A 12,260-nucleotide genomic window follows, 5' to 3' on the forward strand; every position below is an offset into this window, starting at 1 on the left:
TAGGCCAGTCGTATAACTAAAACCACAGACCTCCTAGCTCTCGTATCGTCGTTTGATGTTTCATTTTCCGCTGGTCTTGAACGGAGTCGGGCCTTGAATCTACATCTGTTTGTTCTCGTTCAGTTGAGGTTGACGCTATGTTATCCTCAACTAAATTCTGTAATTGCTATTTTTCATCACCCTTCGTGCTTGAGTCTGCCACGGAGTTGATGTTCCTAGATGTCTGTTGATCTCCCTTGATTTGACAGATTCCCCATGGCGTTGAAAATTTAATGACTTGATGCAAAGTTGAAGGAACGACGTCCATCTCGTGATCCATGGTCTCCCAAGAATCATATTGTAAGCCACCTCCACGTCTACTACCTGGAACTTTGTGTCTTTGATGACTCCTTCAGCAAATGTGGTGAGCGTTACCTCTCCTTTTGTAAAGACGCTGGAATTATCAAACCCAGATAGAGTATGTGCCTTTGGTATTACTTTTTCTTCAGCTTGCACTCACGCAATACTCGTATCAAAATAATGTTCACAGAACTACCTGGATCAATCAAAGCTCGTTTCACGTTAGTGTCATGTACAAGTAAAGATATTACCAGTGCGTCGTTATGTGGAGTTAATATACCCTCGGCATCTGCATCACCGAACGTAATATTTTCTCCCTCCAAGACATGTCGAGGCCGCTTCCCGTGGGTAATTGTTACTTTTGAAAACTTTTTATATGATACATCGTTGATCTCTTCACCCCCTACTTATAACGTTGACAGTTTTCTTGGGTGAAGGTGGTTTTGGAGGCTCTTGCCTGTTCTTCGTGTATGCTTGTTTACCTTTCTCACTGAATAACTCAGTGAGATACCCCTGTTTTAGCAAATGATCAACTTCACCTTGCAGAAACCTGCAATCTGCTGTTTTATGCCCGTGATCATTATGAAATTCGCACCAATGATCAGGGTTTCGTCTGTTTGGATTCGATCGCATTTTTTTTGGCCACCGTACCTTATCTCCCATGCTTATTAAAACAGCTACGAGTTTAGAGGTGCTTACGTTGAAGTTGTAACCACCGAACCTTGCCTTTAGACTTCCATCATCGTCTCGTGACCCGCGTGTGTTCCGATCATTCACGAACCTTGATGAGGAACCTGATTCCCTATTTCTAGGTTTGTGATCGTACCTTTGATTATCTTGCCTTGACCGTGAGTCCTTCCCCGCAGGTCCCATGTAAGGCTCGTACCTGTTTTTACCAGGTCTTTTTTCATTTTCTATACGTCTTGAGCTTACTTTTCTTCTGTTTTATGTCGTAAAATAATTTTTTCTTCAATCCTCATCTTTGTACTGTTTCTGTTGTAGACATCATTCCACATTGTTGCTGGGAATTCTCGAAGGCTTTCCTTGAGTCGCCTCGTGGCTTCTGAACTCTTCTCATTCAAATTGCTGGTGAAGGCTATGGCTGCCCAATTGTCAGGTACTCGTGGCAATGTCATTCTTTCCCTTTGAAATCTATCCACGAATTCTCTGAGCAGCTCTGAATCTCCTTGCTTGATTTTGAAGATGTCCTCCATTCTTTTTTCAACTTTTTGAGTGTGCTTTGACAAATAAATCTGCAAGCTCAGCAAAAGAATTTATGAAATTTTCAGGTAAAAGAGAATACCATGTTAGTGCCCCTTTAGTGAGTGTTCACCGAATTTTTTGACCAAGACTGATTCAATCTCCTGCTTAGTCAAATCATTGCCCTTGACTCCTGTTGTAAATGCAGTAACATGATCTCGTGGGTCTGTTGTCCCATCATACTTTGGAATATCGGGCATCTTGAACTTCTTTGGAATTGAGAGAGGGGCGGCACTTGGCTTCCATGGTTGTTGAGAATATTTATCTATATCCACCCCCTTGATCACGGGTGGTACTCCGGGTATTTGTTCTATGCGGTCGTTTTGCTCCTTAAGCTGTTTCTGCAATGTTAGTACTAGATTTTGCAAATCAGAATTAATTGGATTACCTGGGTCTCCCTCCTGTGTTTCACTGGGGGTTCCACCGCTGCCTGAATTAATCAATCCAGAACGAGGGTTCTCCAAAGTATTGTTATTTTGGAGTAGGTGTGGGTGGAGCAGCAGGTAATTGACTAACAAAAGCTTGTAAAGCTTTGTTGACCTGAGTAGCGATAAGTTTTTGTAAGGCATTATCCATAGCTTCAGCATTTTCAAATTGACCTCGTTCTTCCGTGTGATATCCTTCAGGAGCGCCTTCACGAGATTGTCGTGGTGAGTCTCGTGGTGTTTGATCTTGAATAGCATCATTTTGTGGATCTCCCTGATTTTGTTGATTGATTGGGTTTCCTTGGATATTGTCATTGTTGTTCGACATACTTGATTCCACAAAAAAAAATCAAGCTGAGATATAATTGATTATCAGATTTCCAGTAACGGAACCAATTTGTTTAACCAAAAATTAGATTTTAGGTCAAAGCTTGAATTTAGAAGAACACGGGTTACTGATAATCGGAAAAGAGTATAAAGAAAGAAATTTGAGAATAAGATATGAAAGCTAGTAAATCAGAGTATATTTCAATAGTGTTTTTTTTGTGCTTACAATTGTTTGTGACTTTCCCTTTTATAGCCATTTTGGGAATACAGACTTTACCTTTGTCATAATAAGACAATTATGGGCAATTAATGACTTTAAATGTTACGTTATGTAATCATATAAATTAAATACATATTCTCTAACGTTTCTCGCATTTAATGCTCATTAATTGCTGTATCTGGGCTCTTATTTGCTGTCAGATTCATTCCTTTGATTCTTCACGATCTTTGCGGTTTAAATGCCTTGAACAGGTACGGGCATTGAATGTCTCGCATGACTGCTGGTGTCTCTTCTGTTTAACTTGCTCGTGTCTGTTGCTGCTCGTACCTATTGAACAACCTTAATTCTTTGACTGTTTGGCTAGTCTACGTGTCATGACACGTCATCTCCAATATGCAGAGTAAACTTTTCCCAATACATATACCGGCTAGGAAACAAAAACAGTGAATACAGCCAGCTTTTTGTGTAGAAATTCCATTAGAAGAAGAAAATGTAATTCCAGAATTTTTATTCAATGGGTCTCAACTGGACCTTGTCTTCTGCATAAGATTTCTCACTAACTATGGTTAATTAATTAATATGTGACCTTAGTTTATTGCTCAATCATGATAAATTAATATAGTTGGTATGTGCATTGTGTTCTAGTGTAAGTTCTTTTCCATGCTTTGGGCAATTCCTATCTTAATCAAATCCACAATATGACTCCCTGAGTCAAGCTAACATTTTCTCATGACAAAATATCCATAGGACAAAGCATTAGATTTTAACTTTGACATGATCACTCCCTCATTAGGGACTAAATTTCTAGTAAAACAAAGTTTAAGAGGCATCATAAACAAGCAAGTGTTTTAGGTAGCATAAAAAAAATGCTCGTTTAGTTTCTCTTTTTGGAAAGAATTCTACTAGCAAACTAAAAACTAAGAAGTCGTTTGTTTTTAACAAAAGTTATGCTCGGATAATTATATTAGAATTAGTTATACTGAGATAAGTTATGTCGGGATTAGTTATTCTGATATTAGTTCTTATCGACTGTTTGATATGTTGTATTAATCATGAGATTGTCAATTTTATTGCTTTATCCTGGGATAAGTTTTTCTGGGATTAATATTCTACCTTCTGGCAGATATAAATTATCCCAATACTATTTTTAATCCTGGGATAACTTATCCCAGAATTAATAACCAAACAAGAAATAAGGTGGTATTAAATTTTTATCCCAAGATTATTTTTAATTATCCATCTACACACATGTGATTTTTCCAACTTGTTCTACTACTTTATATTAAAAGAGCAAAGGAAAAGGACAATCTTGAGACTTGCTGCTGCAGTGCAGAGTCTTCAGAGGCAGCTAAATTCAGCTTAAATTTCTCTGTGTCCAAATCCCAAAGTCATCTTTCTTTTTCAATAAAACTCATGTCACCTCTGTCTATAAAGTGAAACAAAACAAACAACCCCTAATGTTTTTTTCTCTTTTTCCTTCATGTCTTGAGTCTAGTGTCAGTCATATTTTGTTCCTTTTATAATGGTGTCAAATTCTTGAAAAGCTCAGAAAAAAACTACCATAACTGTCTTCCCAAATTCTTGAATTTTGTAAGTTTCTTGAAAAAAGATTAGTAAAAAAGATATGATTCTGTTTCTTGGTTTGGTAATTATAATGGTGTCAAATTCTTGAAAAGCTCATAAAACTACCATAACTGACTCTTAAGTTCTTGGATTTTGTAGGTTTCTTGAAAAAAAGAAGAGTAAAAAAGACATGATTTTGATTGGTTTTTGAGCATTTTTAGTTCTTGTTTTTATGATGGTGTCAAAATCTTGAAAAGCTCATATAACGCATGATTTTGGTTGGTTTTTGACCTTTTTTAGTTCTTGTTTTGGTAATTATAATGGTGGTCAAAATCTTGAAAAGGTCATAAAACTAACATTACTGTCTTCCCAACTTCTCATATTTTGTAAGTTTCTTGAAAAAATAAGAGCAAAAAAGCCATGATTTTGGTTGGTTTTTGACATTTTTAGTTCTTGGTTTCAAAATCTTGAAAAGGTCATTAAACTAACATAACTATATTCCAAAGTTGTTGAATTTTGTAACTTTCTTGAAAATAGAACAGTGGAAAAAGACATGATTTTGGTTGGTTTTTGACATTGTTTTAGTTCTTGATTTATTGGTAATATTATGGGAGAAGAAGAGGGGTGGGGTTGGGCACCAACACCAAGTGGATCACCAATGTACATAACAAAAGATGATCATTGGACTCATTTTGACAACTCCGTTAATGCTGTTTCTTTTGGATTTGTTGCTACTGCCATTCTTATCTCTATGTTCCTTATCATGGCCATTTTTGAGAGGTTTCTTAGACCTAATTCGCCGGCTTTGTCGCCGTCCGGTGGCCGGAATCTTGGTGATATCGATTCCCAAATTGGTTTCAATGGAAAACTTGGTTATCCAACATCCAGAGTAAGTGTCTTTAGCTGGAGTTACTTATTTTGTTCTAATTGCATTGTAGCTGCTGGTAATTGTTGATTACAAATTTTGCGAGAAATGACACCAGGTAGCCATTCTAAACGGCTGTTATTTAGGAAATAGTCAGTGCATCTTGAATTTTAGTTTTTCAGGAAAAAAATATCTTGAGTTGCCTTGAAGTTAACATTTTTAGTTTAAAATTTCAGGACAAAATAAGTACGGGCTAATATCTAAGTAGCATCCTGAGAATGGCTATCTATGCACTTGCTCCAAATTTTTTCTTTCCTAACAATGTTTATGAGGCTGGTTCTTTGTGTCCTTGTATTTGATGGGCTTTTAAAATATTTGGCCGGTCGTCCAAAAATAATTACAACCGCTAGCTAAATATATAAAAAGATATACGCGGATTATGTATAAAGTTGCATGTGACTTCCCTCAAGATTGTGATACACAGAAGAATACTCCTATTATTTTGGTGTCCTAGTAAACCGCTGTAATTATGCTTTTTTTTGAGCCGAAGATCTAAAAGAAACGGCCTTTAAGGTCAACGTATACACTATATTCCTCCGACCCCATAGGGATATTCTAGGGATGTTGTTGTACTTTATGCCTTTGCCTGTTGATTTTAGTGTTGGAACATAGCCCCACATATGTACATGACTTCCATAATTCCATTAAGATCCATCACCACCTATCTTAATGATGCCTTGCTTGCCAACTCTGACTGCAGAATGGAGATGGAATGCCAGCCTTGTAGAAACTATGTGTTTTCTATTTTATAGTATTATAACTCTTTTTCAGCTGAAATAACATGTATTATACACAACTAGCTTCCTTATTGTGGCATAACTAGTAGTATTTTTTTTTTAATATTGTTGGTGTTCGGATCAACTTGTATGCACCTTGACTATTCCACCGATTACCTCCTGCTTCCTACACAAGGAAAAGCACTTGACATTCGTCTGTTGTTAGCGGCATTCCGAAAACGTCCGGGTTGAAATACGGCTTAACATACCAAAAAGACAATGGAAAACCAAAGTTCAAATCGCAATAGAGACAAAATTTATTAGGTGATATTTTACATTTGCCTAAGGATTGGTGAATAAAATTACTCCTTACCATTGTTTAGGTCCTAGGTTATTAGGAGTCTTTTAATATTTTTATGTTAGTAAAAGTATAGAAAGATTCTGTTGCTTTTGTTCTAATTTTTATTTTGTGTAATGTTTGCTAAATTCAAATGGAGAAACATGGTTGGTGAGATTTTATACAGCCGATCCCAACTTATTTGGAACTGAAACATTGTTTTTGTTACTTCTTTCAATGTCTCATGTGTCTTGAGCCATATGATTTATCCAAAAAGAGGGGAAAAAGGAAAGTGTCTTCACTCTTTCAGTCATATGACATTACCAATTCTAAAGAGATTTATCTAATTAACCCTAGTCACAATTATTTTGTGGGAGCTTTATTTTAAAAATCATGCTCCATGATATAGATATTATACAATTACTTCACCTTTTGTTGGATAGGGGGGTAATGTTCATGTGCTGGCAAAGATTAATAGCTGCCCATACTTAATAAAATAAAAGTTTCTGCCCTGTACTTCCACCATTTAAATAAATTATATATAAAATAAGAAAATATAGATAGTTGGACATGTACTAAAGAATACAATATTAGTTACTTTCGAGGTTGCTAATTTCACTTTTTATGAACAGTTACCTATAGTTTTTTTTCGAAAGAATACATTTTTGCTAAATATATATTCCAGTTTGAATTTGTACTTGAGTTATGATTTTGCTCTCAGGTATCGACAAATGCGCGAGAAGTATCAGTGTTGATGCCAGGAGAAGATATCCCTACTTTTATAGCTAATCCTGCTCCTGTACCTTGCCCTCCCGAACGCGATCCATGGCCTCCCCATCAACAGCATTCTTTACCCGGTCTTTTGAACCCGACCCAAATGCATAGTCCTAGCATTAGGAGTTATGTACATACCATTTAGACATTAAATTCCTAGCACGGTCTGCCTAATTAGTATGAATATTACGTTAATAGAGTAAGATATATTTTAAGTTGTGTTCCTTATTTTCTTCTTTTAATTTTATATTAAATCTGAAACTTTGAGATGGAAATAGCAACAGAAGCTTTAGCTTGTGCTTCAGTTTTGTTGAATATCTTCCAGATTTTCCAGAAATTGACGTGCATTGGCATTGGTTTGTTAAAAGGTTAAAAATTATACGACTTTGATTTGCATTTGGCATAGTCTTGCGTGGGCTGAGAAGTTGAAAAAATAGCCTGATAAATTAAAGGGAGAATGACACTGTATAACCGCTCTCAAAATAATAGCCGAAAATGTATATTTTTTGTATATGTGTAAATTCTGTATGTTATATATATAAAAATTATACAAATTTTATACTTTTTTCGACTATCGAATGTAAATAGTTTTTTGCACAGGCTAAAAGTGAAAAAATCCCAAAATTAAATCCAGGCTAAAGACTTTGAGGCGTAAAAAATTACTCTTCTTAAATAGATATTGCCCGTACTCTAAGTTGAGGAAAATACAGGCAACTCTCTTCAGGTCATCAGGTGATTATCAATCTTTCATAGATATTACAAACAATTTAACCAGAATTCTTGACCTTCACAATGTATGTGGAAAGAATCTTAAAAAATAGTCCCGCATGAGAATTTTAAAGTACGCTGCCAGAGTTTTGATAGCGTGCTTCAAATTTTGGCAGAGTTCTTAAAATTCTAGCAACGTGCTTTAAAATTACGACAGTATGCTTTAAAATTCTGGTTTGTGGCTATTTTCTTAAAATATTTCTTAACATGATCAAAATTTAAATGGTGACACTAAATGATCCTATTTGTGTAAATCTCCCGTCTGTTACCAAGTTTTCACATCTATTTGGGCTGATAAATCCAATAAAAAGCTCAAGTGTAACAACAAATAAATCCAATGGCCTGCCCATTACAGGTAAAAATGACACCAGATAGCCATTCTAAAGTACTGTTACTTAGGAATTAGCTAGCGCGTCCTGAATTTCAAATTTTCAGGACAAAACTATTTTGAATTGTTCTGAAATTAAAATTTTTAGTTTAAAATTTCAGGAAAAAATAAGTATTGGCTAATTTTTAAATAGCATCGCTAAGAATGGCTATCCGTGCACTTGCCCCCATTACGGAGTTCTTCAAATCTTGTCGGGCTAATCGAAGTGAAGAAAATGTGTCTGCCTGTTCCATGGTGTTTTCAGCGTTTCTTAGGCCAATATTAAAAAGAAGTTGGGCTAGGGGCAACAAATATCAACGTGCTTACTCGTTATGGGACTGCTAAATAGGTGTGTTTGGTTTAAAAAAGAACTCACAACTCCCATTAATCTAATACTAGAGTTTATTAAATATTTAACGGAGATCAAAAGTGCTCACTTTTCGTATAGGATTAAAAAAGGTCAAGAGTATATTTATCAGACTATTTTAGACCCTACATAAAACAAGGACTATTCTTTGTCATTTTGTCATTTTTTTGACAATGGGCTAACAAGTTGAGGACCCAAAAACATCAAGACTACAGGGAAGTTCTGACCAAGCGCATTTGCATCTATACTCAGTTTTTGAGTCACCATTTAACTTATACTTTCTGTTTTGTAAAAAAAAATTACAAGCGCACTCACTTTTCGGATAACTTCAGACATACGGGGCCTAAAGTAGCAAGAATTTATGTCTGAAGTTTGAACATCAAATTTTTTGCCTGAAGTGTGACCTTATCAAAGTAAAACTTTAGATTTTTTTCGTCTGAAGTTTGGCCTGACTTGCAAAAGCAATCAAAAAAACTCAGTTTGCAGTCTGAAATTCTTTAGTTTGTAGTGCAAACTTCAGACAAAATCAAAAGTTTGTCTGAAGTTCTTCATTTCTTTATTATTATCCCCCTTTGCCATTTGCAAACAAACTACCCTTCAAAATTTTCAAGAGCAGGGACAAAGGAAATTTGTACAATTGTTGAGACAAACAAATGGTAAAAGAATTTTACTAGAGATGTCATATCTCTCTTTTTCTAATTGTTTGCAACAGAATAACATTGCTGAAAAAGAGAAAGAGAAGGAGAATCTACGGATGCAACGACGGGTCTGAAGTATGGAGCGCATAGGTCGCAGGAGAAGAAGAGGAGGCAACGACGGGTCTGAAGTTGTCAAAATTAGGGTATAGGTTAAATGGGGGCGACCAAATAGGACGCCCCATGCAATTTTTACGCTTTATGTGTTTGGCAGGTTTTTCCCTATCTATTTTTCCTCAAGAATGTAACACTACTCTTCCATAATCGTAATATCCACTTTTTTTTTATCGATTATACAATTTACTCGAAACGAGGAATTTACAAGAAGCTTGTTTTGACGCGTGGCGTTCTCTTTGTTTGTCATCCCACATAGTAAGAGGCTCCTGTTTGGCCAAGCTTTTTTTTGGGCCAAAAGTATTTTTTCGGCCTAAAGCATTTTTGGCAAAAAATTGAGGTGTTTGGCCAAGCTTTTGGAAGGAAAAAAAGTGCTTGTGAGGAGAAGCAGAAGCAGTTTTTGAGAAGCAGAAAAAAGTAGCTTCTTTGCAAAAGCACTTTTGAGAAAAATATACTTAGAAGCAGTTTTCAAAAGCTTGGCCAAACACTAAGTACTGCTTAAAAGTGCTTTTCAAATTAATTAAACAAACACAAACTGATTCTCACCAAAAGCACTTTTTTTAAAATTACTTTTGAGAAAAGCACTTCTCAAAATAAGCAAATTTTAGAAGCTTGGCCAAACAGGCTATAAGAGCCACGGTCCGACGTGTAGGTCATTTTAGTGTTGTTGTAATCCGCAGTTTATTTGCAGATTACACTTGAAAATGGAACACTTAAACACTACTTTTGGGCGAAGTCAATTCAAAGGTAAATACATAGGAACAACCCCAGAATGGCTGATACTGCCTACTAGTTTGGCCTATTTTGGTTTCTCCTAGCTGCACGTAAAATCAACAAACAATTAACAAACAAATTTTTAATGATGGCCACCACATAGGCCAAAATGAGAACAATTCAATCTAAACTCTTTTCTCGTAAATTTTGTAATATTATATTTTTGTATTTTACTTAAATCATTCTTTCATTACCTCGTTGGTTATTTTGGCGGCTTAGTTGTTATGGTGGAGTGTTATCCTTAATTAGATGATTCGAATTTGAATCTTAGGTATAGAGTCACTTTCGTCGGAGCTTTTTACCCCAATTTTTTTTGTTTTTTGATCCGAATTCAAATTTAATTGGATACCAATACGGATACTGAATACTGAGTAGGAAACCAAAGAAAGAAATTAAAAGAATTTAGGGTAGTTGAGATGAATATGGTGGCATAAAAGCTATGCAATAATTAGTCAAAGTTTTCCAATACTTGCTACTCTGTGTCCATAAATACGATCTCATCAAGATCTCAACAACTTCTTGTTCCATTCTTTTAAACCCACATGCAACTTGCAATCTTTCATTCCCCTTTGCTCTTACAAATTGAGCAACTTTATATTAGCTAGAGTTTTACGTATCTTTAAAATTTAATTTTATGATAGTATGTTAATTATCATTTTATTAGATTACTAGTTAATGTTTATCAAATTTTTAATATATAATTACCTTGTATGCGACTCGATTTATTAATGTATTTTACATTGTTAGTACGTAGAATTTTAAGTCCTAATTAACCATATAATAGATAGTTATTATAATTCACGCATGACCTTCATTTCTTTATCTCACATAATATCGTTGTGTTGGGCAGTCCTTGTTAGTATACTGTATTTGTAAAATAAATCTGGAGAAGAAAAACAATGTATAAATAAAAATGTAGAAGAAATAAAATTTAATCTGAGCCCACTGAATTCACAGTGTTTCCTTATGGAACTTAATCCCCTCCTAGTACCCGAGGTTGTGGATTATTTCCTCCTGGATAGAACGGATTATACATTGGTGTACCGGTACTTCAAACCCCAGTGTTTCAGCGAACACAATGATCTGTAGCAAATCACACTTACTGTTGCTTTCTTTGTAGTTAAAACAATGCAGAAGAAAGAAGAGATTTCAGAATTTTCGTCAGGAAAATCTGAGGGAATAGTCTGCTATTTATAGCCAACTTAACTGAAGAGGTGCAACTCTTCAGAGTGACTGTTATGATTATTTGCGTAAGAACGACCATTACGTAAATGGCTACTTACGCAAAACAAAACGGGAAATTAAAACGCGGAGGAAAATTAATTTACCGTTACAAAAATGGCTGATTTGGATTATAATAATATTACGTTAATCTTAATATTAACAAATAAATTTGGTCCAAAAAATTTAATCAATCAATCATTTGACCAAATCCGGAGCTGGAGCCGAGCGAGCGACTACGACTAGGGGTGTTCGTCGGTCGGTACGGTACGGTATTTAGACATTTCGGTTCGGTATTTTCGGTATTCGGTTTCTTAAAATCCTATACCAATACCGTACCTAATTAAATTCGGTATGGTTCGGTTTTTCTCCTTTCGATTTCGATTTATTCGGTTCGGTAACTTCGGTTTATTCGGTTTGAATACCTAACTAGTGCATAGAGCCATAGACTATAATATTCTTAATTAAAGTACTCAAAAATACAAAACTGAAAATGTTTGTCGACAAAAATTTTGTCCAAAACTAAAAAATATCGATCCAAATATAGAGAAAATTGTACATAAAAGAATATTTGATCATTAGAAATGTCTTGTTACTTGTTTGGAGTTAATTGATGAACTTAGAGAATAAAGGAAAGTAAAATTTAGATTTTTTATATTTATATTATAATTGATAATATATATTTTGTGTAATATAATATATATTTCGGTACGGTATCGATATTTCGATTTTTTTTTTTAAAATACCAAATACCATTCCTAATACCATTTTTTTGAAAAACTTAAACCAAATACCATACCAAATACCAAAATATCGTATACCAAATACCAAAATTTTCGGTTTCGGTACGGTAATTCGGTATTTACCAAATTATGCACAGCCCTAACTACGACGACGTGAGGCTTGCATTCTTCTTAACTCTTTAAAAGCTAGAAGAAGAGCAATTGTACATATACCCATCAAAAATCTTTTCCTCCTCTAATCTGGGACAATGTCTCTTTGTAAAGAGAAAAATTCAAATATTTCTTTTTTCCCTCCATTTCCCATTCACTCTCTATCTCTATTTTA

General features: G+C 35.0%; 1 protein-coding gene across 1 annotated transcript; it reads left to right on the top strand.

Moving 5' to 3' along the window:
* Nucleotides 1–3,911: 3,911 nt before the first annotated feature.
* Nucleotides 3,912–7,214, top strand: LOC109212556. The gene is made up of 2 exons (XM_019376206.1): nt 3,912–5,023; nt 6,834–7,214. Exons 1-2 carry the CDS (start codon nt 4,742–4,744, stop codon nt 7,029–7,031), a joined length of 480 nt encoding a protein of 159 aa, XP_019231751.1. The 5' UTR covers nt 3,912–4,741; the 3' UTR covers nt 7,032–7,214.
* Nucleotides 7,215–12,260: the final 5,046 nt, after the last annotated feature.

The sequence above is a fragment of the Nicotiana attenuata genome, unplaced genomic scaffold, assembly GCF_001879085.1.
Source record: "Nicotiana attenuata strain UT unplaced genomic scaffold, NIATTr2, whole genome shotgun sequence".
NCBI lineage: Eukaryota > Viridiplantae > Streptophyta > Magnoliopsida > Solanales > Solanaceae > Nicotiana > Nicotiana attenuata.

What these genes read in the sequence shown, in the direction of transcription:
- LOC109212556 (XM_019376206.1), top strand. Translation starts at nt 4,742, where the DNA reads ATGGGAGAAGAAGAGGGGTGGGGTTGGGCACCAACACCAAGTGGATCA. An exon ending in TTGGTTATCCAACATCCAGA is followed by an intron (nt 5,024 to 6,833) that starts GTAAGTGTCTTT and finishes TTTTGCTCTCAG; the next exon opens with GTATCGACAAATGCGCGAGA.